The sequence below is a fragment of the Rattus rattus genome, chromosome 2 (assembly GCF_011064425.1).
Source record: "Rattus rattus isolate New Zealand chromosome 2, Rrattus_CSIRO_v1, whole genome shotgun sequence".
Classification (NCBI taxonomy): domain Eukaryota; kingdom Metazoa; phylum Chordata; class Mammalia; order Rodentia; family Muridae; genus Rattus; species Rattus rattus.
In genome coordinates, this window is record NC_046155.1 from 192,476,883 (window position 1) to 192,503,229 (window position 26,347).

Here is a 26,347-nt window from a genome sequence, read left to right on the forward strand (position 1 = left end):
GCCTTTTCCAAAGACTTGGGAGATTAATATAGTTCTATTGCAAGAGCAATCCCCATCCCCACACCTTCACTGGGGATCCTTCTCGGTGAGAAGCTCAGCCCGGAGCTATCAGTCACAAGAAAGCCAATGAGCGAGCTGAGCCATGGCTCTGAGCAGAAAAATCAAGCCCCATTGGACTGCCCCAGGTCGAAGCACAACTTACCGGACCCTCTCCTCCTCGATGCTTTGAACAGTTTGATCTCGATATAGGACCCGGAGAATGATGTCCCGTTCCAACTCCTTGAAGGACTCCAGGTCCACTTCGTGGGCCATTTCCTCTCCGCACGCACGACAGAGATCCACTGTCCTGCGGAGAAGCCGGAGTCCAGCTGCTTCCCTGGATCCCGCAGGAGCCCCTCTCTGGTTTCACCGGTGACTGTATTTGACGTGTGGCTCTGCCTTCCTTCCTAACTGGGTCATACTCCTTCAGAGAAGCAAAGTCCACAAGGCTGCCCCACGGCTGAAGTCACTTCCACCCGGAGAGCGTTTTCACCGGGCTCTGCCTGATGAGACAAGAGCGTATCTTTTTCTGAGGTTTTGCCAGAGATTGTTATAAATGATGCATGGCTGCTGAGAAGATAATTTCTGTAAAGCGCTAGTAATCTCCAGCCCCAAGGAAGTTGACAAGCAGTCATGACAGAGCCCGGAACCTAGGGTAGCAAAATTTCCCCAGAAAAAATATGTCCAGATCAGCAGAAGTGACAATAAAAGTCCAGTCTGGTTAATGCCTTAAAATCTGTTTAAAAAAAAAAAAAAAGACAGAGAACAAACAAAAGTCACCCTCAGTTTGCCTGGCTGTACACCTATGCAGTATCACTCCAGAGGCGAGAACACCCGGTAGACACGGCTTTGCCTTTTCAGCTATGATTCAAACGCCATTGAAGAAGACATCTTTTCAACACTTTGTATCATTTCTAAACTTGGATTTTCCTACCAACAATTCTGGATCTTCAGTTGTGAGAGGACAAAGACCCACGTTTAATGTTAACATTCATTGTTTAATGTTAACCATTCTGTCACCTCAAACGTTAGAGAGGTCACCAATTTAGTTACATAGACCCCAATGGTCTAGCCTGCTGCATACCAGTCTGTCTGTCTGTATGCATGCATGTAAGTATGCATGTATGATATAGCTCACTGCTCCTGGAGTGAACAGAACCATACAGAATTAGATCAACCATGAGAGAAAGTGGTACCACCCAGAGGTGCGAAGGGGATGATGCCAGCCCAGTGGTTAGAATTCTTCCTAATGCTGTGACCCTTAAATACAGTTCTTCATGTTGTGGTGATCTCCCAACCTTAAAAACCATTAATTGCTAGTTTATGACTGCAATTTTTTTACTGTTATAAATCACAATATAAATATCTGATACACATGATCCCCAATGGGGCTGTGACCCACGGGTTGAGAACCACTGCACTAGTGCAACAAAACACAGCAGGCTTCCTTGGCGGCCAGTTTCTTTTATTTATCTTTTAGAAGAAGAAGACAAACACGATAAAACAAAATTTTAACTATGGAGGCTACAGAGTTGGCTACGCTGGTGAGCTGTTCGCCTTTGAAGGAGGAAGGCTAGAGCTTACTCCTCAGTACCACAGAAAAAAAGCCATGTGTGTAAGTGCACACTTAGACTCCAGGAAGTGGAAACCGGCAGATCTCTAGGGCTTGTTGGTCAGCAGGCCAAATGGCTGGTTCTGGGCCAGTGAAGGACCCTTTAAAAAAGATCAAGGTTGGGGTTGGGGATTTAGCTCAGTGGTAGAGCGCTTGCCTAGCAAGCACAAGGCCCTGGGTTCAGTCCCCAGCTCCGAAAAAAAGAAAAAGGAAAAAAAAAAAATCAAGGTGGGTGATATTCAAGGAGCAACAGCTGGGGCTGGCACCTGGCTTCCGTATGCTTGAGCAGGCAGGTGTGCCTGCACACTTGTGCCTACATACATGTACCTGCACAGATGTGAGCAAACATGCATAACACGCGCACATGCACATACACACCAGTAAAAAGTATAGTCTAGTGGGACAGCAGGGTGGCTCAGTGGTGAAGAGCATTCATTTCTCTTCCAGAGGACCCAAGCTTTGTTCCCAGTACTCATGCTAGGCGGCTCCCAGCAGCCTGTAACTCCAGCTCTGGAGAGCCAAAGCTACCTTCTGGCTTTTATGGGCCTACATTCACACACACACACACACACACACACACACACACACACACACACTTAAAATGAAAGCAAAAATACACTGTGTTAAATGCATAAACATGTATCATGACCAGTTAGCATTATCAAGCATCCTTTGCACATGAAGTAGTGTGTGCTACCCTGGCCATGCAGTCGGTACGGTTGTAGCAAAACCACCACAAGCATTGCAGAACAAGACAGGAGCTTCCACCTCTCTAACAGTCCTAGGGGACCGTTGTGTTACGTGAATGGTAAGTAGTCATTCACTGAAGCATCATTACAAAGCACGTGACTGACTTCACACCACTTTAATTGAAAATACATTAGCGTGAGGACGTCCTCTGCTGCCGGCTATCATTTTCTTCACAAGTATGGCCAGAACTCAGAAAGCGTGTCATCAATTAGGGGAATATGCATAACCACAGCAACCTCAACCTATCAATTATTAATGTCCTGTAAGAGTGCTCCGGACATCCTTAGGCATTGGGCCCTGCTTCTGTTTAGTTCAAGTGGAAAGATTCTGCATGCTTCCATCCATCAAGAAAATGTAGACTGTTCAAGCAGTGTGCTTTCTGTAACGCCATTTTGATTTTCCAGCCCAGTTAGTCCTGTGGTGATGAGGGTCCTCTCTGTACTTTGATACCTACCCTCCTTTTGAATTCATGGATAAGCAACAGACCTAAGACATCATTCTTTCGGTGAACACTCTTAACCCTTTTTGTAACCTGTGGCAGTCTGGGGAGGTCTATGCAATAAAGTACATTGGGTTGTAAAAGGAATTGATCACACGAAGTATTAAAAATGCTACACAGTAGCTTGTGTATCATTGATATGTGGGATAATTAAGGTCTGACGGCGATGTAATGATTAATAGTGTCAAAGTGGCAGTGATATAAACAACGCCTTGCTGTCTCTAGGGCACATGATGTCATGGAAAACACTTGTGACTCTGTCGGGAACAAGATTACAGGCCTGGCTGACTTCACCTTGGCCTTTGCTTACGTTCCCAGTGGAAGGAAATGCTAAGTTTTAGTGAAAGAACAATGGCAACAGGGCCTGGAGAGAGTGGTTAGGACCAATGGCTTCTCTTCCAGACGACCTGAGTTCAATTCCCAGCAACCACATATTGGCTTACAACCGTCTGTAACTCTAGTCCCCGGGGGTCCAATGTCCCTTCCTGCCTCGAGGACACCAGGCACACAAGTGCTAGTATATACATATGTAATAAAAATATTCTTAAAAATATGAATGAAAATAAGGATGTTGTTTCCCACAGACCAAGACAGGCTAACGACTGTGGCCTAAGAAATCACCTGTTTATTGATCTCTTCATTGAAGTTCACATACAGTTGTGGGGGTTGCATGAACGGAAAGGATCAAGGCCTAAAAAGGGGCTGCTTGGCCTCTGCTCCCTGCCCATAAAGAACCCTTAGATACCTGTTCTGGGCAGGCTTCCTACCCAGGCATCAGGAAACACTGCAAGAAGGACTCAGGAGCAGCCACCTAGCATGTCTGTGTGCCACAGCCTCAGGTCCCCTTGTGCCCATTTCCCAGATGGAGCCGCAAACTAGCAGATCTCAGTTTCAGAGCTCTGAGTCTCCGTGGAAAGGGAAAACAACAGGAAGATTGTGGCGGTAGTCAGGAGATGATTCAGTCCATGAACTGTCATGACTGTTGGCCTGGCAAGTGAGGACCGGACTTCAGTCCACAGCGTCCTTGTTAAAAGCCTGACACAGTGTCACAGCGTAATCCCAACCTGGGAGGTAGGCAGGAAGTTCCGGCTTAGCCTAATCAGCAAGCCCCAGGTACTAGTGAGAGACCCTGATTCAAAAGACACAGAGATGGCACCCAAGGAACAAGAGCAGAGGATGGGGGCTGGGGAGATGGCTCAGTGGTTAAGAGCACTGACTGCTCTTCCAGAGGTCCTGAGTTCAAATCCCAGCAACCACATGGTGGCTCATAACCATCTGTCATGGGATCCGATGCCTTCTTCTGGTGTGCATGAAGACAGTGACAGTGTACTCACACACAAATAAATAAACCTAACTTTAAGAGAAAGAGTGGAGGATGACCTCTGGCTTTCAGACACTCGTGTACACAGATGCACCCCTGCCCCCCCCGCCACATACCCCAGAACAGAATCTGACTCATGCTAGACAGAGCAAGTTAGTGTCTGTGCTTCCCCAAGTGTAGCCTCCAAGCTCACCCCTGCTGTCTTCTATTTCTAGTGAAAACCCTGCTGAGTCACGTGCAGGTTTGCTTGAGGCTCGTTTATTTCAAATGAATAAAGCATTGGAGGTGAACAGATCCTGGGGTCGGAAGTGTTCTTCTCTGACTTGGGTCTCCAGCTTCTCAGCATGGTAGGGCAGTGAATGGCATCCTGGAGGGATAATGACAGGGTTTCCACAGGAGGAACCGGGGCTCCTCAACGCTCACCCAGCAGCGTTAGGTCATGTGCATTTCAGGAATAAAACTGTCTACAGAACACTATTCCGTCCCCATCCTGGGCCGGCCAGCATCAAGGGGTGGGAACCACCTCATTCAAGAAAGCTAACACTGGCTCCCCCTTGTGGCAGGAGTCCACCTGTACGATCTATCCATCTTTGGTGGGCGTTTGTGGAGCACTTGCAAGCCCCAGTCACTATTCTGGGCTCCTCCATTTGCTGTGCATTCCCTGTCCTATGAGGGGACTATAGTAAAAGCATAAAAGAAGAGAATAAAGTCAGAGAGATGTCGCTGGCAAGGAAAAGAGGCTGGGATTTCTACCAGGAAGCTGTAGTGAAACAACCATCCATCAGCGTTGGACAATAGGCCTCTGACTTTCCTAGTTGCCAAGGCAAAGCACAACACAGCAGAAAGCCTACAGGGTGCATACAGTTCGAACAGTCGAAAAGAAATGCAGAGGGTGTCCGTCCTCAAGCTGTAGGACCCTGACAAAGCCCATCACATCAAGAGCAGTTCAAAAGCAGACGAAGAACTACGGCCCACAAATCATTATTACACAAACACAAGATTTCAGTTCACTGAACTTCATTTGGAGACCACATGGCTTTCTGGTATTCCAGAAGACATGGAGACAATGGTTGGACAGCACCGGGTGTTAGCATTCCAAATCCATTTCCCCGTGGTTACTCTCAACTCTCGGGGACTTGGATCCAAGCTTCTCTAGACATTCAGCCAGATGGGAGACTTTATTCTCATTTCTGTAACCTTCCCTTATCTCAGGTACTTGGTGAGCATAGAATGTTAGTAAAGCCTTCTGTTATTTGAAACGTCTTGGTTTTGTTTGTTTTTACCTTCAAGGGCTGTCTTGGCTAGTTTTACATTAACGTGACATAAGCTAGAGTTATCTGAAAGGGGGAAATCTCAGTTGAGAAGGTGCCTCCATGAGATCCAGAAATGTAGGGCATTTTCTCAATTAGCGATCAATGGGGGAGCTGAGTGCATTGTGGGTGGTGCCATCCATAGGCTGGTGGTCCTGGGTTCTACAAGAAAGCAAGCTGAGCAAGCCACGAGGAGCAAGCCAGTAAGCAGCACCCCTCCACGGCCTCTGCATCAATTCCTGCCTCCAGGTTCCTGCCCTGCTTGAGTTCCTGTCCTAACTTCCTTCAGTGATGGACTATGATGTGGAAGTGGAAGCCAAGTTAACTCTTTCCTCCCCAGCTTGCTTTTTCATCATGGTCTTTCAAGGAAGCAATGATTCTATAGGGTTCTAAGACGAAGGCCCACTTCAAAAAAAGATCCTTTCAAAATAGTGACACAAAACATTATCCCAAGGTCATTTATGATAAGAGTTAACCGAAGGTGGGGTTTGTGGTGCGCACCTGACATTGTATACTCAGGAGTCAGAGCCAGAATGGTCACAAGTTCAGGCTGGGACAAACTACACACTATGACAAGTCTCAGAAAGTAAAAAAGATTGGGTAGAAATCCAGTGCGTGCTCGCTCTTTGGCTGCCGGTGTCTTTTCGTGGTGTCGAGCTGGCTCAGAGGCTTTGGACATTCTGTTTACTCTGATTGACCACCGGAACTTGCTACCAGGTTTCCTTGGAAACAGGTCTCCTTGGTTTAGAGATCAGTGGATGCTTTGTTATCGAACTGTGCTGAAATCCCAGACACATGGTTGACTATCTTCCCACCCCAGCGCACAGCCCGGCGACAGAAGTTAATCGTAGAGGCACGAGGGATGTTTTGCATATTCTGGATTTTCAAGGAAAGCAACTAGTGGGTACACTGAAGGAAAACAAAACTTTGACCATCATTTACCATCTGAGGAAGACACTGCCGCTTACAGGATCACAGGCCATCAACAGTGTGCGCATGCGTGCAGGTAACATCCGCCACAGACCTCTGGTTACCTCCTCGGTCAGCAGACGTTTTTTTTTGTGGAGAACTTCATGTCAAGTGATTACGACACATGACTTTTTTTTTTTTTATCACGGCAATGATATCGTATTATTACTGTTATAATCATTACCTAAGTTATGCTGTACATACACTAACTCCAGGATAGAATACGAGGCACAAGTCAGTTCCTATCAAAACTGGTCCCTGAACCTATGGGCTAGTGGACCCCATCATGGCCCAGGCCACTTCTAAATTAATGATATCACTCTTGCTCACTTTCCAGCTTGCATTGGTTTGGAGGGGATCAGGCAGAGACAAACAGGATCGGTTGGTTTGAGCTTATATACTGTTTTCGGAGTTAGTTTGATTATGAACTAAATTCTGCCTGATTTCTGGGTCATAAGGAAGCTGATAGTTGCTCTTTCAATAGGAGTCATTTAAATGGCCTCCGGCGTGTATCTACAATCCTCTTGAGTTTTCTCTTGGTTAGGTCGGCGCGGGATTCTTGGGAGTCATTTGCCAATGTGGAGATTCTACAGTGGAATTCTTCTTCCAAGTCACTCAGAACCTGCCAGGACCAGCAGCATCCCCTGCAATCTGGGCTACTTGGGAGGCTGAGGCCTGCCGGGGGAACTTGGTGAGGCTTCATCTGAAGAAATAAAAAGAAGTGGGCTGGGAGCAAAGTCCTGTTAGCATGCTCGCCTAGGATGCACAGAGCCTGGCTGGTGAAAAAAAATTATTGAAACTACTCTTGATTCATAGTATACTTTCCCCAGCAATTTCTTTCTTTGAAAAATTGCTAATAAAATTCTTCCTGGTCATTAGAGGCTTTTCTGTCGTAGTCAGAAAGACGAACAGGCCTGTGGAAGATGCCAACACTTACAGTTTTAGCAAAATATAAGAACACAGTGACAAATTTGATTTCTGGCCATGTGGACTACAAAGAAATTTAAAACAACATTGGCATTTTTCAGGTATTTTAAAAAGTATGGATGAAACAAATATAATTCTCTCTTGGATGCTTTTCAGTTTTGTAACGTTTTTGAATGAGAAAGAGGAGAAAGTAATCCTAGGGCAATTAGCTTGCACGGTCTTAGCTCTGCCCCAAGTTCCACACAAGGGTGGGTTTGTGCTTCTCCATCTTCAATAATCCCAAGAATGCTTCCTGCTCCTCCCCCTGCCCCGCCCCAGACTGCAGTCATTTAAGACCATTCCTATGGGGCCAGTTCAGTGGGTAGAGCGCTTGCTTTTTTTTTTTTTTTTTAAGATTTATTTATTCATTTATTATATATAAGTACTCTAAAGACAGCTACAGTGTACTGTAGAAGAGGGCATCGGATCTCTTTTTTTTTTTTTTTTTTTTTGGTTCTTTTTTTTTTTTTTTGGAGCTGGGGACCCGAACCCAGGGCCTTGAGCTTCCTAGGCAAGCGCTCTACCACTGAGCTAAATCCCCAACCCCCGGATCTCTTTACAGATGGTTGTGAGCCACCATGTGGTTGCTGGGAATTGAACTCAGGACCTCTGGAAGAGCAATCGAGTACTCTTAACCTCTGAGCCATCTCTCCAGCCCCCGAGCACTTGCTTTTTAAGGGTGAGAATGTGAGTTCAGATCCTCAGAGTCCGTGTAAAAGCTAAAAAGCACTCTACAGTGAGGTGGGAGGAGTCAGAAGACTCCTCCGGAAACTTACCGACATTGAGACCCTCCTCAAACAGGGTTGAAAGTGAAGATTGGCACCTGAGGCTGTACTGTGACCTGCATATGCACAACCTAGCAGAAACAGTCTTCGTCTCCGCTCAACGCCACGCCCCGCCCCCTGCAACCACAGACTATTGCACATCATATACTCTTCCATACTTTCTCAACTCTTCCTCCTGGCCAACTAAATTTCATTTACTCTGAGCAACTGAAGGCAAGAAGAGGCTACTGTTCTGTAAGTGCCCCAGTTCTGTCCCTCGCTTCACCGATGATGTCTTGGGCAACCTGTATAACTCCACCCACCCAGGACTTAATATCATTTTGTACAAATCAGAATGATGCCCAGGACATACCTAGGTCTGTGGCAGTGGCAATGATGTGTTGGGACAGACGGAGAATGCGGCATGGTGTAAGGCAAGCAGGATGTACTGGGTGATCCTTGCTTGGAAGAGGACCCACAGTATTGCTGTGTGCTGGCTAAATGTACATCAACTTGATCCAAATTATAGTTGTCTGAGAGGAGGGACCCTCAACTGAGAAAATACCTCCTTGAGATCTGGCTGTGGGCAAGCCTGTAGGGCATTGACCCAGACCATAGTGGGTAAGGCCATCCCTGAGCTGGTGGTCCTAGAGTCTATAAGAAAGCAAGCTGAGCAAGCCATGGTGAGCAAGCCAGTAAGCAGCACCCCTTCATGGCCTCTGCCTCAGCTCCTGCCTCCATGTTCCTGTGCTGACTTCCTTCCGTGATGAACAGCAATGTGGACAATGTAAGCCAAATAAACCTTTTCCTCCCCAACTTGCCTTTGGGTCATGGCGTTTCACTACTGCAAAGACATGTTAGTCTTGGGAGGGCCATATGGAGTGCCAAACATTTGTCAGTTTTTCCTTATTTCCAATCAAAATCAATCACCCCTTCACCTTTATCTCCTACCCCCGTTCTACTCTGCATTCCTCCATAGCGGGTTCAGTTTCCTGGTGCGTTTCTCTCTAACAGGGGCCTCAGGTTGCAGTCCGAGGTACCCAGTCCCTGGCTTGAACTGAGAAACCTTGCGTACACGGCGACCAGAAGCTTTACTAAAGCTGGAATCAGGAATCAGCAGGGCAGGACAGAGACAATTGGGAAACAGAACGCTGCAGTTTCCGAACTCTGAAGCACACAAGCAAACCTGAGTCATTCCTAAACTCGAAACGAACTCTAGAAATGATCACAAGCCAATGATCTCATACAGACAGTCATAATGTCACAGCGAGAACCCCAAGACCTCCCAGACCCAGTTTTCTATGATGTCTATAACCTCATTTGTTCAGGAAGGAGAGGAGCAGAAGAGGAAACCATTTCTCTAGGGCTGTGCGGCATAGGACACTGTCTGAGGGATTTCTCAGACACAGCAGCCCCACCCAGGACTGACCAAAGCCCTTCTGCTGGTGCCAGAAGCACAGACTGCGTCCACCCTGCGTCCACCCTGCATATAGTCTTTTCTATCAAATCTCTAATAAAGTTTCAGGTATAAACAAGCATTGGGCATGAAAGGTTAAGTTATGTAATAAGCCGTTCCATTTCTGTTACCACAACAAGCACCCTGACAAAAAGCGGCAAGGGTTGGGGGGTGGAGGGGGTGGGCTTATTTGGCTTATACTTCCAGGTCATAGTCCATAATGGAGGAGAGGTCAAAGCAGAAACTTATAGCCTCAGAAATGAATGTATACGTGCCACTGGCTCCTACTCGGGTTTTCTTTAACACAGTTGAGGGCCTAGCCAATGAAACAGCCCGCCCATATCAGGGTGGGTAGTCCCACATCAATAAACAATCAAGGACTGAGCGCTGTGGCACACACATTTAATCCAGCACCAAGGAGGCAGAAGGAAGCAAATTTCTGTGAGTTCAAGGCTAACCGGGTCTACTAAGTAAGACCAAGCCAGTCAAGGCTACCAATAAGACAGGCTCCACCCCAGATGCAAACACACCACAGCCAAACAGTGGATGGAGCTTGGGGACTGTGGAGCTATGGAGGGACAGGAGGAAGGATTGTGGCCCTGCAGGGGATAGAACTCCACAGGAAGACCAATAGAATCAACTAACCTGGGCCTTGGGGTTCTCAGAGCCTGAACCACCAACCAAAGAATTTACATGGGCTAGATGTAGGCTTCCCCACACGTATGTAGCACATGTGCAGCTTGGTCTTCATGTGGGTCCTGAACATCTGGAGTAGGGGCTGTCCCAAAAGCTGTTGCCTGTCTGTGGGATATGTTCTTCCTATGGGCTGCCTTGTCTGGCCTCGGTGGGAGAGGAAGCGCCTAGCCCAGGCAGAGACCTGAAGTGCTAGGGTGGGAGATACCAGGGGTGGGGGAGAGTAGGGAGGGGTGTGAGGGATCCTCCACCTGCTCAGAGAAGGGGAGGGGGATGGGAGGGGGAAGAGGGTTGGGGGGTCCCCCATCTGCTCAGAGAAGGGGAGGGGGATGGGAGGGGGAAGAGGGTTGGGGGGTCCCCCATCTGCTCAGAGAAGGGGAGGGGGATGGGAGGGGGAAGAGGGTTTGGGGGAGGATTGGGAAGGATTGTCAATGAGCAGGATGCAAAGTGAATAAGTAAAAAAAAAAATAAATTTTTTTTTTTTTTTTTTTTTTCGGAGCTGGGGATCGAACCCAGGAAAAAAAATAAAATTTAATTTTAAAAAATCCAATAAAGTAAATAGTTGAGACAGCCACTCTCAGGCAGTCACACAGGCCAACCTGTTGGGGGATAATCCCTTAGAATCACTGTTTTCAAGTTGTGGCAAACTGACAGTTAGAAACCAACCACCGCATAGGCTATAGTAAATTATTTAAAACATGTGAAGTGCTTACTTCTAGAATAAGCCATTTTGAATTTTTGAATGGTGGTTTCCCTGAGTAACTAAAAATGTGAAAGATGAAACCACGGTTCAGGAATGGACTGTGCTTCTATTTTGTCTGCATGGGCAGCCATTTTGGACCCCAGGGGAAGGGAGGGCTACAGCATCCAGACAGTCTGCTGACCCGGCATGGCGCAGCGTCTAGCATCATTCACTGACCTGCTGGTGCAAGTGAGGAACTGCATACACAAAGCCAGGTCAGACCAATCTGTATTCCAGAGGCCAGAGAAATAGCAGGCAAACAAACCCTTCACAGCCCATGGGGATGTTTGGGAAAAGAAAGCACGCTTTAATGTACATGGGGAGGGAAGAAAGGGCCAGAACCAGGGAGGGCTGACCAGGACACAGAGGTGACATCTATGATGGAAAAAGTCACACAGCTGTAAAGAGAAGCCTCTTATAGAACAGCAGCCTGTCCCGACTTCGTGTCTGTCTGTCGCTGTGATAAAATATCCCAACAAATGAAGCAGAGAGAAAGGAGTTGGTTTCAGTTTACAATTCCAAGTTTGCCGTGGGGAAGTCCTGGAAGTTCAGACAGCTAGTCACACCACATCATAGACAAGACAGAGAGAAAGCACATGCAAGTTTGCCTGCTTGCTTAATTAATTAACTAATTAACTAATTAATTAATTTTTGTGATCAGCTCAATCTCCCCACTTTTATACAGTTCAGGAGTCCCTCCCCCCTGTTTAAGGGTTGGTACCACTCACATCAACTAACTCAATTAAGGGAATCTCTCACATACATGCCCACAGACTGTCACAATGTAGACAGTCCCTCACTGACACTCTCCTGCCAGGGAATTCTAGGTTGGGGCAAGAAGACAAAGCTAACCACCACGCAGTCCCAAAACGCTGTCTCCTCTGGGGAGGTCATAGCCACCTATGCTCTGTGGCCTTTGCACAGTGACAATATCAGCAAAGCTCTCAGGTCTCAAAACCCGTCCCTGTGGTTGACACATACATGCCTGCATTCGTTCCTGCTATGGAAACAGTGCTTGTTGCTGTCCTGGGCCCAGCAGCCAACCTTGACTTTGGCTTTGAGAGCTGGCAAGGGGGCAAGAACAGGAAACGGAGAGTTGAAAGACAAAGGAGAGGGGGAGGCAGTCCCTGACTGTAGGCAGGCTCTTGTTTCTTTACTTACTGATGTGTGTTTTGAGCTGGCAGCCACGGAACCAAAGGAAATAGATGTCGGTCCTGTGTTGGGGCAACTTGACAGCAGAATGGAAGTGAGCGGGCAGCAGCATGCGTGCCTGAGAAGAACACCCTGTCCCACCCCGCCCAGCCTGTTCTCGCAGCCTGCAAGCCACAGCTGCTCACTGATAGAGCTCCGTGCTTCCGAGGCTGCAGCTTGGCCCAGCTGTTCCGCCGCAGATTTTTTTTTTTTTTTTTTTTTTTGACTCTTCTCAGCTTCAGTATGAGACCACAACACTTCTGCCTCCAACGCAAAGGACAGAGTGACTAAACAGACCTTAACACTGTCCCTGAGAAATCACGCCCTTTATGCTCCTGCTGTAGCTTCTCTATGAAAGCCTTTGATTGCCACAAAGAACACGAGCTCACCCGAGGCAGACAAGGAATAAAGAAGAGTGGTTATCTCTAGTTCCAGCCAGAACTGGGCTCCCATTCACAGGCTTCCAAGACTTTGCATAAATGAGCCTTATCAGAAAGCCTTGCATAGGAAGAGAATTGTGTGCTCAAAAAGTTAATCTTTACTGGTTATCATTAATCTTTGGTGGGGTTTCTGGGGAAGCCAGCAAAGCCCAGGCCAACGTCCCATTTCTTTAACGTTCATTTTGACAGTTTCTACAAGGTGGGCCAGCCTAGATCCCTTAGAACATTAGCATTAAGATACAATAATATGCATAAAGTGGGGAAGAACCATGGCTCTCTGTGGGAATGCTACGCGTGGTCCTTATTTTGGTGGAGCCTTGCTACCTGGCTTTCCCCTGCACCTCCCATGTTCTTGTAGAATCAGAGTAAAGGAGAAAAAAAAAAAAAAAAAAGAATCGTGATTTTCATGGTTTAAACTTGACCTCTTCACACAGAAGGTCAAAGAAGTAAAAAGTAACACAATGTTGCCATAGCAACCACAGACTACTGTTACTCCGTTTGTTTGTTGTTGGGATAGCCACTGTTTATCCAGTGCTCTCTCTGGGCCCTGAAGTTTAGTAAGTATGTTATACACTAAAGGTCAGTGTGGCAGGCTGAAGTAAGCACACCCACTCTACAGATTTGAAAACAGAGGGAGGGCATTTGGTAATTTACCTGAAGTCACACTGGGACCTAGATCCTCTCACTTCTGAAACCTGATTCTTTGTCTGGATGCAGAAGTTAAGAAGTTATAGTCTCCAATTAATTATCTTGGCTGAATAATTTTTTCTCTATTGACTCTTCTTTCAATAGATCTGTAAGATCTAATATACACTTTCCTTTGACAACCTATATCTTACCGAGGTATCTATTTGGTGTAGAAGGAAGCTCAATTAATAGAAATTTAAGGGTCTGGTGGTTCACGCCTTTAATTTCGGTACTCAGGAATCAGAGGTAGGTGGATCTCTATGAGTTCATGGTAAGGTAGGTCCTGGGCAACTTCATTTCTTTGTTGAAAATTATATTTATCTTTCATTTTCAAATTAGATGTCAAGGTTCATGAAAACAGCCTAAATCAGTGAAGTTGATTCTATCAGACCTTGAAAGCCAAAGAAGCCAGATGATATTCCATTGGCTGAGAAGCCCATGACACATGACTTTGGCATACTGTCTTGTGGTTTGTTCTTTAAATCTTTTTTTTTAAAAGATTTTATTTATTTATTATATATAAGTACACTGTCACTTTCTTCAGACACACCAGAAGAGGGCATCAGATTTCATTACAGATGGTTGTGAGCCATCACGTGGTTGCTGGAATTTGAACTCAGGACCTCTGGAAGAGCAGTCGGTGCCCTTAACCACTGAGACATCTCTCCAGCCCTGTTCTTAAAATCTTAAATTACTTTCCTGATACCATTTAAAACATTCTCTCTCTCTCTCTCTCTCTCTCTCTCTCTCTCTCTCTCTCTCTCCCCCTCCCTCCTCCCTCTCTTCTTTCTTTCTTTCTTTCTTTCTTTCTTTCCTTATTTCTTCTTTTAGACAAGGTTTCTCTGTGTAGCTCTACCTGTCCTAGAACTTGTTTTGTAGACCAGGCTGGCCTCAAACTCACAGAGATCCACCGACCCACCTGCCTATGCCTCCGGAGTGCTGGGTTTAAAGGTGTGTACCACCACTGCACCGGGTTCGTCATTACTCTTTCAATGTCTCCTATTCAACAATCACAAGGCTTGCTATTCCTGCCATCAATTTAGGGACAGCTCTAACGACTGCAGTTTCCCCTACCGGACTCAAAAGACTCCCATGTAGACATAGGGCTTCATCCTACCTTGATCTGGAGGGTGTCCTGCTGAGGAAGTCAGTTCTTCACTCACTGACTTGTGTGTCTCCTTCCTTCCTGCCAGGCACTGGCTGAAGCTGACGATTCACATGGCAATCCCAAGTGTGTCTGTGGCTAATTCCACTTCACCAAGGACCCAGACAGTGGAGACATCCAATGCTATGCCGAGGAGCTCACACAAAAATTTTACACTGCAAGAATATAAGAGTCTTCGGTGAAATGTCTCATCTTTCCCCCCAAACGCCCAGCAGAGCCCGGTGTGTTTCCTGTGTGTGACCTCAGAAGTATGACTAGTGACACCACAAAGAACAGCGTCTCATGGATGGTCATGGGTACTTCTCGGTCATGGGTAATTTTTTTTGAAGGCTAACATGCATGCAGAATAATAGGAAAATCACAGGCATACTTGTCATCTTCTGAATGGCTGTCCCTTCTCAAACTTATTCCAATGTAACTGCTGCAGCTTTGGGTATCAGTGATGTGAAGAGAAGGCCACAGGGTCTCTGCTCTCAGGGCTAGATTAACATCCTGGGAGTGGGCCCATTAATGCAAGAGTGGGTTTCTTATAAGAAGTGGGTTTGGGTTCTACCCTCCTCCCTCCCTCCTCCCCTCTCCTCCTCCTCCTTCCCTTCCCTCCTCCTCCTCTTCCCTTCCTTCCTCCTTTCCCTCCTTCCTCCTCTCCTCCTTCTTCTTCCTTCTCCTTCCCTCCTCCTCCTCCCTTCTTTCCATCTCCACTTCTGCTGTGAGATGCCTTACTCCTATATGACCTAGGATGCTAGTACCAGGACCCTGAACTTGTCCACCTCCAGCACAGATGCTGAGGGTTGGGATGTAGTAGGGAGACTAAGGTAAGAGTGTGAGCTTTGGGAGCTGTGGAGATGGTTTGGTGGGATAGAGGGCTAGATGTTTGTCTTAGTTAGGTCTGCTGTGAATAGACACTATGACCAAGGCAACTCTTAGGACAACATTTAATTGGGGCTGGCAGGTTAAGAGGTTCAGTTCATTATCATCAAGGCAAGAACATGGAAGCGTCTAGACAGGCATGGGATAAGCAGAGCTGAGAGTTCTACATCTTCATCTGAAGGCTGCTATGAGGAGACTGACTTCCAGGCAGCTAGGACAAGGGTCTTAAAGCCCACACCCACAGTGACACAACTATTCCAACAAGGCCACACCAACTCTAACAGGGCCACACCTTCTAATAGTGCCACCACCAGGGCCGAGCATATACAAACCATCACATTGTCCAAGCATGATGACCTGAGCGCCCCCAGCACCCACAGAACAGCCAGGTGCAGAGGTGGCATCCAGTGCTGAGAAGGGGTGAGGAGAGAGAAGCAAAAGTCAGAGAGAGAGAGGTAACAGAAGATGATTATGCTCACTTCTGACTTCTACAAATGCACACACACATACACCACACATGAACACAAATAAATTAAAAACTTTATTAAAAATAAAGGGTGATACCAATCTTGAGTGATCTCAAGCAAATCACTCTGTGAATCTCCACTTCCTGGGGAGACTCACCAGGCCTCCCTCTTGGCTTTACGGCTTGCTCCTGTTCAATCACACAGCATTTGTGGTGTGTCTGTTATGTGCACAGGGGTTGCGATGGGGGAATCTCTGGTCCTAAGATAAAATCCTCAGTAAATAGTAACTTGTATTTATTGGGTAGTAGAATTATAGGCATGAAGTGCTAGGTCAACCTGTTTAGGAGTATTTGAGAAAAACTGCTTTGAAAATGAGAATCTGTACCTAAAAAGTGGATGTGTCAGTCTGTTCTGGCTGCATAACAAATATCACAGAAGGGATGGCTCGCATAGGAATTTCTTTTCTCACAGTTTGGGAGCCCAGGATGAGTGGGGCCCATTCTTTTCTGGAGGCCTACACCACTGACTTACTGAGGGCCACCTTCCGGTGTCTTCACATGGTAGTCTATGGGTACCTGTTTGTGTCCTAAACTCTTTATAATAAGGACATGTTATGTCTGCTGAGGACCTACACACAGGACTTCACCTTAATGAAACCTCGTTAAATGTCCCATCTCCAAATTAAGTCACATTCTGGAATGTGAATGGATTTTGGGATAGGTGACATGATTTGGATCAAAACAGCAGGATACATTAAGAGAATACAGAATCTTGCTTTTTTTTTTGTTTTTTGTTTTTTGTTTTTTGTTTTTTTTTTTGTTTTTTGTTTTTTTTTTTGTTTGTTTGTTTGTTTTTACATTCTCCTTGCTTCATAGCCCAGGCTGGCCTTGAGCTCTTTTTAATCCTCCTGTCTTACCCCACTAAGTGCTGGGATTACAAAAATGTGTTACCCACATCCATTTAAGAATTTCATTTATGGGGCTTTTATCTGGTATTCATTTAAGGCCCTGGGTTTCCCCACTCAAAAAAAAAGAACCAAAAAAAAAAAAAAAAAAAAAGAATTTCATTTATGGGGGTGGGGGTTTTGGCCAAGGGGAGGAGCGCCTTTCCAAGAAACGCCAACGCCCAAGGTCTCCCCCAACCTTAAAAAAAAAAACCAAAAAAAAAAAAAAAAAGAATTTCATTTATTTGTAAAACAGCAACGGGAAGGCTGGGTTTATTGTTTATTTTTAAAGATCTTATTTTTATTTTTGTGTCTGCGTGAATGTACGCTGTCTGCTGAAGCCAGAAGAAGATGTCAGCTCCCTTGGAGAGAGGGTTACAGGATGAGAGCGGGCTCGTGTGTGTGCTGCGAGCCAAGCTCCTCTGGAAGAGCAGGTGTGCTCTTAACTGCTGCTGATTCATCTCTCTAGGCCCTCTCTTCATTTTTAAAAAGCTAAAACTTCATTGTTATTCAACAAAAGAGTTTATGTCCAAGTATATCATTTAAACATTTATCTTTGAGCTAAGGAGGAAACTTCCTGCAATAGGGGCACAATTAAGGGAGCTTGGAGACTCTCATCTGAGGCTTCCCGAGACAATGAGCAGCTGGTCAGTGTTAGCAGAGACAGATGTGACTGGGTGTAGAAACTGATCGGGTATAAATAGAGCAGACTTCAAAGTGATCAAATCCAAAAGAGTGGTGATATCGGCTTGGCCATGGGATCGGGTGGATTACTGAAAAGAACATGTTCCAGGCACTAGCTTGCTAGTGTACTTCTTACATGAGAACTGCAAGCTTTCGTTCAGATAGCTGGACTATCCTGATCTTTATCTCCAAGGAGAAGCAGCCAATGCGCCATACTGTAGGAAGTCATTTTACAATTTGTTCCTAGTCAGGACTTGTTTGAAAGTTTCAATTTCTACAGTTTGAGCTGGAGGGAGGGCCAGGATCTTCTTCCCCTCCGAGACCAGCTTTTGTTCCTTTGTTTGGTTTGGGTTGCTACAGTTTAGAGAGAGGTTAGGCGGCTCTGACAGTTTGCTTTGAAAACCACATCCCAGAGGGCTCAGAGTCACGCCCTGTTACTTGGAGACCAAAGAGGAGCAGAAGGCTGGGCAGAGGGGTGGGCGGGGCCACCAGTAGGAGTGGAAGACGGTAGGAGGAGCCTTTGGTGGAGGGGCGAGGCCTTGGAGCGTGGGTGGTTATTGGTAGTGGTCAGGGTCCCTGGCTCGGGGGCGGAGTGGGCGTGGCCTGAGCGCGCCTGCGCAGTCCATTCTACTCGGCGGGCGAAGGAGACGCGCTAGAGGGAAGATGGAAGACTTCCAGGCCTCCGAGGAGGTAACCTCCAGATGGGCTGTGGGAGGGAGGGTAGCGGCCGAGATCCGGATGTGGCGCGGCCCCGCCTGGGAAGACGCAGCTTCTTCTGCTCATCGCCACCTGGCCCGAGGCTGATGAGCCTGGGTGGCGGTTCCCAGCGGCCACTCCGCGTCTTTCCCGCGTGGGCGGTGCCCGCGGTCCACAGAGACGGCGCGGGGCTCGTGGTCTCGGTGGGGTTCACGCCGGGAGAATGACATCATTCCACCCGTTCTGCACTACTGCAGACCCCAGCCTTGGGCCGTGGTTGGGAAATGAGGCATCCTATTGTGGCATGTAGGATGACACGGGCACGCAGGGCCAGCTCCGGGTGACCGCAGTGGGGGTCTGCTGTCCAGACTGTCCGTCTGCCAAGTACCGACGTGCGAACAGAACCTGCCTTTGTCTGGGTGCCGCACCTTGTCCTTCAGTGTGACGCTCCCTCCCACCCAGGCCACAGCCACTGGGTACATTTCATTTCAGTTTGAGATAGTAACGGATCGCTCATTCTTGTCGGGGAAGACTGCAAGGCCTCTTAGTGCCCTAGTCAGCCACTCGCCTTGGTGATGTGTTGTCAAAATGTCTTTTCCTTTGTGCTGACAAGTATTTGAGAAACAGCTAAAAGGACGCCTGTTTTAGAATAGTTGCTCATTTTCTTTCTGAATAATCTTTGTTGAAACTCAATATAATCCCACACAATTTGTCAATCATAATAATAATAAGAGAACCCTAACACTTCCTCTTTTGGCATATCTAAAGTGTCAACTAGGGATATTTCTGAGGGAAGAGTAAGACGTTGCATTTATCAGAAACTTTCAGTTTTGCTCTATTTCCCTAACACACTTTATGGAAGTCGGGATCATTCTGTGTTTGAACATTGGTGGAAAGCAAGTAAAAACTCTCAAGCCGTGATTCAGAAGCAGCTAGCAAAGGGGATGTTTGGCCAGGCAGTGATCTCATGTATGGCTGAAAACTGGCTTTTATGGTAGTCACAGCCAGTTATAGGAAGGAAATGGCCATGTGAAGAGGAAGCCCCGAAACTGCATTCTAATTCCAGCTTGTACCTGTGAACCGGCTGACCCTGGCATTTGTGAAGTGTCCAGACAGTGACCTGTGTTTTACACAAGAGTGTCAGCTGCAGGAGGACGGATAATCTCCATTGTTTACCCAGCAGCCCTCTCAGCTGAGCCTTTTCTACCTGCCCCTAACTCCCCAGGTTCTCCTCAGCTCCTTTCCCTTTCTTGTAGCAGTTGGCAGTGCCCACTTGCTTCAATACAATTTATCTTTTGTTATTTTCTTACTTTAGCGGTATGGGATCCGCTTCGGATCACCATATTCACTTAGGAAGAGCCGTTCAGTTGACTTACCTTGGAAGATGACATTTTCAGTATTTCAGTGATTTCAGCTCTGTTTCCAACCAACTTCTTGGGGGGGGGGCGTCTAGCAAGGGAGAAGGCTTTGGGTGGTCACTTCTGAAGAGAAAGGGGTGTTACTCGATACTAGAACAGGGCAGGGACCACTGTGGTCAGCAGTCAGGGAAGTCTGTAATACATGGTTAAGGTGAGCTGTGCTACCTAGGCATGCCAGTGCTGAGGATATCCCAGAACTTGGAATAGTTCATTTGTACTCATGTAAGCAGCACACTGGCAGGCTCGTGCCTGGCTAATGTTTTCAGGAAACCCTTACACCTATTCAGATCCAGTATTATGTTAAAAGGAGACTTAAAACTACTTCAGGCAGCCCGCCAGTCAGCTGATCCTGAAGTAGTTCATGGGGTTAAGAGAAGGATGGGCACACACCAGCCTTTTACGTGTTAAACATCCTAAATCAGTTTACCTCATGGAAGAGAATGTTCCATCTTCACGGTGGATAATTTACATTTCTTCAGCTGCTTTGCACGGAAGCGGTGTGGCTCATAATATGGCCCCTGTACTGGCTAATGGTGCTGACAGCCAGCAGCAGGGGAAGGAGAGAGAGGATTCTAGTTTTGAGGCTCGGCTTGCAGTGTTGACACTGAGACAGCTGCATCACACCTGGGCTCTGAGGTTCGTCTGCACAGTCGACAGCCTGAGGTCTAAGTCATAAGTCACTGTCTCACTGTGTGCTTATTGATGCTGTGGGGAAAGCTCTTTTAAACCAAACTTACCTACATTTTCTTCCTTAACAGACTGCATTTGTTGTGGATGAAGTGAGCAACATTGTAAAGGAGGTAAGAGGACACATGCTTGTTTTCCAAGTGTTTGACTGGTACTATGTGTCTGAGTTAGGGTTACTATTTCTGTGATTTAACACCATGACCATGAGGAAGAAGGGTTTATTCTTACACTTCCACATCACAGCTCATCATCAAAGGAAGTCAGGACAGGAACTCAAGCAGGGCAGGAACCTGGAGACAGGAGCTGATACAGAAACTGTGGAGGGGCCTGCTTACTGGCTTGCTCAGCCTGCTTTCTTACAGAACCCAGGACAACAAGCCTAGGGATGGCACCACCCACAACAAGCCAGGCCCTTCCTAGTCAGTTAATAATTAATAATTAAGAAAATGTCTTGGGCTGGAGAGATGGCTCAGCAGTTAAGAGCACCGACTACTCTTCCAGAGGCCCTGAGTTCAATTCCCAGCAACCACATGGTGGCTCACAACCATCTGTAAAGAGATCCGATGCCCTCTTCTGGTGTATCTGAAGACAGCTAAAGTGTACTTATATATAATAAATGAATAAATCTTTAAAAAAAAAAAAGAAAAGAAAATGTCTTAGGGGCTGTAGAGATGGCTCAGCGGTTAAGAGCACTGACTGTTCTTCCAGAGGTCCTGAGTTTAGTTCCCAGCAACTACATGGTGGCTCACAACCATCTGTAATGAGATCTGATGCCCTCTTCTGGTGTGTCTGAAGACAGTGACACATATATACATACACTAATTAATTAAAATATATTAAAAAATAGGCAGTGTCTAAACTGGGTCTTATGGAGGCACTTTCATAGTTGAGGCTCCTGCCTATCAGTGACTTGAGCTTGTATCAGGTTGACATAAAGGAACCAGCACATGTATGAAGGAAAATGCCATGTGAATTAAAATGAGAAAAACCTCAAGAGCTACTGAGTGTCTGTTTTGACATTTCAAACATTTTTACTTTATATCTAAGTAAAAATTACTATATTATATAAATAATATATACTGAATCAAGAAGTCTTAATGTGGCATTAGAAAGTGTCGGGCTGGAGAGATGGCTCAGTGGTTAGAGCACTGACTGCTCTTCCTGAGGTCCTGAGTTCAATTCCCAGCAACCACGTGGTGGCTCACACCATCTGTAATGGGATCTGATGCTCTCTTCTGGTGGGCATGAAGACAGCTACAGTGTACTCATATAAATAAATAAATCTTTAAAAAAAGAAAGAAAGAAAGAAAGAAAGTGTCAAGGCGGATTGTATAACCTTGCATCATGAAGACTCATGACACATGCATAAATGTCTCCAGTGCTTGATGAAAAAGAGCAACTGCAGAGAAAATGTAACAACAGATGTAACTCAGGACCTGGAGATACAGTTAGGGGTTACTCATAGTTTTTTCCTAACATTTTAAAATGCATTCTTGATATCATAGTACTCCTCTTAAACAATGCAGACAACAGGCAAAAGGAATTGGAACACCCTGAGTGTGTCTGACAGAAGCAGAGTTTAGGAAGGAAGGGTTTATTTTGGCTCATAAGGTTGGATGGGAGACAGTCCATCATGGTGGCAGGAATATGAGGTGGCTGGTCACCACACATCTTTGTGTCTGTGAAGAATTGTCTAGATTGGGCTAGCTGAGGTAAAAGACCTACCCAGGATGTGGGCAGCACTGTGCCATAGGCAGGGAGGTCCCAATCTGAAGACAAAGGGGAAGCACACTAACCCCCCAGCATTCCTTACCTTGTGATCTGCTGTCTCAAGCCCTGACTGCCAGGACTCTCCCACCACCATGGGCCCGTATGAGGTCCTCTGAAGTAATTTTGGATTGACTACAGTGCAAAAGTTTTGATATTCATATTGACTTGTGCCAGAGTGTTAAAGAGCCACACTCTTTTTTTGTGAGAAGTATCCAAAACCAAAATGATTTTCTCTGTTAAGTACATGGCTCAACATCCAGTGTGGCTTTTCTGGTGCTTTGCAGGGAGTGTAAGTTTGCCTTTTGGTTCTTCATGCAGTGTTTCCTGTGGAGTAGGTGGGAAGCAGAACCGTGGTGATTAAGCCAGAACTGTGAAGGAAAGAGTGGGTTTGTTAGGAATGAGTCTTGCCTCTTGATGCCTGCATCCACTCAGGCTGGGTTGCTAGGCAGCAGGTGGTTGAAGGACACATTAGCAGTCCATAGCGAAGTGTGAGGTGACTCAGCGGTTTTGCCCTGGCAGTAGGTTAGTTCTGTCCTCAAGCTGTTTAAAAGTATTAGGTGGAATAGGAGTGGATCCAAAATCAGTTTTCCTTTCTCCCTAAAACTGGACTCCATAGAGCGTGGAGGGGGTTTGCCCTTCCTCCTTTGACAGTACTGGTGTTTAGCCATGCCGTGACTAAATCAAGACGCTAGTCCTCAGCCCCTGGTGTGCTCTCAGCCCAGGGTTGCAGACATGGCAGAGGAGCTGGGTCAGCGTGACTGCTCAGAGCCCCAAGACCGGAGGTGGAAACCAGCGTTTACCCCTCAGAAGCCGTTGCTGCCCTCAGCCTGGAGTGCGTGGCCCATTCCTTCCCCACCATTGTGCAGCGAGCCCTGGACCCACGTCTGTCTTTACTCTAGGCTATATGACACCTTCCTTTAATGGCTTCCAGCAAGTTAGAAGGGGCGGGAGCTGCCCAGAGCCTCACTGGCATCTGGGAGAGGGGATGCTGGGGAAAGACCCTGAGAGTCACTGATATTACAGGGACAGGACAGTGAGCCGTGCTATCCAGGAGCCCTGGAATCCACCACACTCCCACACACTCCATCTTCAGTTATCTGGAAAGTGCAGTAGCACAGCCTGTGCAATGAGGCCACGGCGCTACAAGACTGGATAGGTTGTATGTTGCCAGTTGTACAAACATCCAGTAAAATGTCATCTGACATACACAAATTATATCTGTATATTTATAGTTTGGAAAAAATGACGGGTATAGTTTTAAGAAACTGGCAAAATAAAATATTTTTCAGCCTCAATAAGGAAAAATGTTGCTTCTCTTTAGTGTGAACGGCAGTGTAAACAGTCAGTCCTTTTGTTCCAGTGAAGTGCTGAGTCTAACGGACAGGTTCTGTAGAACACACATCTTCAGCTGACAGAAACCCTGCTGGGATGCAGAGGAGGCCACACAGGCAGAGGAGGCCATGACTGAGCATGAGCTCGCATCTTCTGAGAGTTCTGGCTTTAGTTCCTAAGGGCCATGGGCCATGTCGGGTGACCGGGAGCAGGTTCTCTCTGTGACCTCTTGTGCTCTTTCCCCCTAGGCTATAGAAAGTGCCATCGGTGGTAACGCCTACCAGCACAGCAAAGTCAACCAGTGGACCACTAATGTTGTAGAACAGACTTTGAGCCAACTCACCAAACTGGGGAAGCCATTTAAATACATTGGTAAGGGATTTTCTTCTTGTGTATTTTGATAGTTTCTTTAAATAATGATCTGAGGTGTGTCTGGTGCCAGAAGAAAGGTCACCTAGCAATTGGTTGTCAAACTTCCAAGAAAGTTCCTTCTGGGCCCGGGTCCCTTGTGTAGTGAATGTATACCACACACTTGCCATGCCAGGCTAATGCCAGCGTCTCCGGGATTATGTCAGACGAGTTCACAGGATGTCTGATCAGACATGTTGAGAACATGTTAAGAAAAAGGAAATACGTAGTTGGTCAAGTGAGACAGCACAGGCTGCCCCTGTATATTGCCAGTTTTTCTAACACACATTTGTTTTAATTTTGTAACGCATGCATGTTTGTTTAATTTAAGTGACCTGTGTGATCATGCAGAAGAATGGCGCTGGGTTACACACCGCAAGTTCCTGCTTCTGGGACAGCTCCACGGACGGTAGGATTCTTACCCTCCTAGACAGTGTTGTTATGCCCACTGCTCTGGAACTTTCACATAGCTCCGTGGTTCAGAGATCTGCAGCGCGAAGCAGTGTTCTGTGAAGTGCACACTTGATGTCCCAATTTCAGTGCATTTCTCGAAGTTGCCATTGCCTGGTGGAGTGGTGCACATGCCAGATCTGGCAAGGCAGAGGCACACAGATCTCTGTGAGTTTGAGGCTAGCCTGGACTACACAGTGTGACCCTATCTAAACAAACAAAACCCCCAAACATTCTGTGGTCTCTTGCCCATTTGTAAGTAAAGTCAGGCATTAAAGTCACTTTCTGTGCATGCCAGAGGCATGCACTGCAGTGCTGGCATGGTAGGACCCGAATCTCCTGGGCACCCTCATTTCCTGTGCGTCTGTCTCCCCCACAGGGAGCTGCACAGTCCGATGGGAGAACAAGACCATGTACTGCATCGTCAGTGCCTTCGGACTGTCCATCTGACCGCCTGACTGCCTCAGCCTCCGGTCCCAGCGTTTCTAGTCCATCTTACCACCAGCTATGTTGGGCGGATACCTTCCTCCTCCTTAAGTTGTTCTGAGGCACTCCCAAAATGTAGAGAAATAAACCAAATGACCCTGGCCACAGGAGCCACACGACAGACACCAGGCAGATGAGCAGCCACCTGTCATCCGAGGCGGGCAGTACTAGTTGTCTTAACTGTCTTCTCAAAGGTGCTAAGATCTCAACTGCTAGTGAAAACTTCTCTACTTTCTGAAATGATTCAGATACACTAATTTTCCAAACTTTATACTTTTGTTAGAATAATAAATTATTCAGAATTAGTTTTTGTGTTCTTTGTAGCTTGGAGTAACACATGAGAACCTGTGGCTACTGCCTTCAGAATTAGTTTGAGGAAAAGAAAAAAGGTTGCTTCTAGCCTTTTACATGCTTATACGCAGATCTGAACTAATGTTCAGACCCTGCTGATGGTCTCAGGACAGTACAAAGCCAGCTTTGTAGGTCATGCTTGAGGCCATGGGCCTGGATCTTACTGTGGTGGTGAGACCTGCTAACACTGGCAGAGCTGGAGAGAGGGTCACAAACCTCGTGGGCGAGCTAGACATGTGTGGCATGGAGCCTCAGATCTAGAAAAATGGCGGACGTTTCCATCCCATCAGTTTAGCTGCTTAGTTTTTTAGTTACATATGTGAGACTAAGTAAGGATGCCTCCCATGGCGCACCTGTGGAGGTCAGAGGTCAGAGGCAACTGTGGGAGTTGGCTCTTTCTCCACCACTGCTCCCAGGAACAGAAGTCATGTAGTCAGAGTTGGTGGCAAACCCCTTTACCCGCTGCACTGTCTGCCTCAGGTGGCACAAACCAGGAAGCAACAAGCACAGGAGGAAAGACTCCTGTGTTTCTTTCCCTAGCAATGTGATAAACACACTTGCCCTCTTAATAGAGGACAATGAATACAGCTCTGCCTTGGCCCTCCAGGATAGAAACGGGCCATTTTACCCGGAGGACAGGAGCCTAGGCATGTTGCAGTCCTACATTCCTAGTTCCTGCTTCCTGGAAGGGAAGGCCTTGCAAACCGGTAAGCTCTGACCTACACATGCTTGGCCAGCGCTGGTATCCTGTAGCTTCCAGACCTAGGTTCCTGGAGTTTTAGTAGAAGCTCCATGTTTAGTATTTTGCAGCTTACAGAATGCTTTTCAGAATTGCTGTGTTCTTAACAGTGCTGTAGCTTGGGTTTCACCAAGGGCCAACAGTTTATTCAGTTAATTTCAAGTCACAAATCCTAGTGAGAAGGACCCCAAAGACTAGGCTGTCTGTTGGCCACGCTGGGATGCTCCTTGTGGGGACGTTCAGACACTGATTGGCATCACCACACTGTGTGTGCATGTGTGCAGGAGTGCACACTCATGCATGGTCTTCTGTGTGTGTCCAGCTCCAGCATATTTTCTGAGATGGGGGGTCTCTCGCTGAACCTGGAGCACACTGTTAGCTAAATTGTCTGGCCACCAAACCAGTGGGACCGGCCCGTCTCTGCTCCGCTTTCCCAGCCCTGGGT

General features: G+C 46.8%; 2 protein-coding genes across 3 annotated transcripts in view; one reads left to right on the forward strand and one right to left on the reverse strand.

Moving 5' to 3' along the window:
- The window catches only part of Sytl3 (synaptotagmin like 3), a 69,147-nt gene extending 54,347 nt beyond the window's left edge, over window positions 1-14,800 (reverse strand). Inside the window, exons 1-2 of the mRNA XM_032894738.1 lie at window positions 14,557-14,800; window positions 203-775 (exon numbers count right to left, since the gene is read on the reverse strand). Coding sequence (XP_032750629.1) covers window positions 203-312 — 110 coding nt within the window. The 5' untranslated portion in view covers window positions 313-775; window positions 14,557-14,800. The remainder of the gene's footprint in view (window positions 1-202; window positions 776-14,556) is intronic.
- A 3,347-nt stretch (window positions 14,801-18,147) lies between these two features.
- On the forward strand, window positions 18,148-25,117 carry Dynlt1 (dynein light chain Tctex-type 1). 2 transcript variants are annotated; one of them, XM_032894740.1, is made up of 5 exons: window positions 18,151-18,255; window positions 20,438-20,479; window positions 23,717-23,840; window positions 24,208-24,285; window positions 24,706-25,117. In XM_032894740.1, the coding sequence occupies exons 1-5, from the start codon at window positions 18,229-18,231 to the stop codon at window positions 24,774-24,776; spliced, it is 342 nt and encodes a 113-aa protein (XP_032750631.1). In that variant the 5' UTR covers window positions 18,151-18,228; the 3' UTR covers window positions 24,777-25,117. The 2 variants fall into 2 exon arrangements, with proteins under 2 accessions (XP_032750630.1, XP_032750631.1); XM_032894739.1 differs by having other exon boundaries at window positions 18,148-18,255; window positions 24,208-25,117.
- The last annotated feature ends 1,230 nt before the right edge of the window (window positions 25,118-26,347 follow it).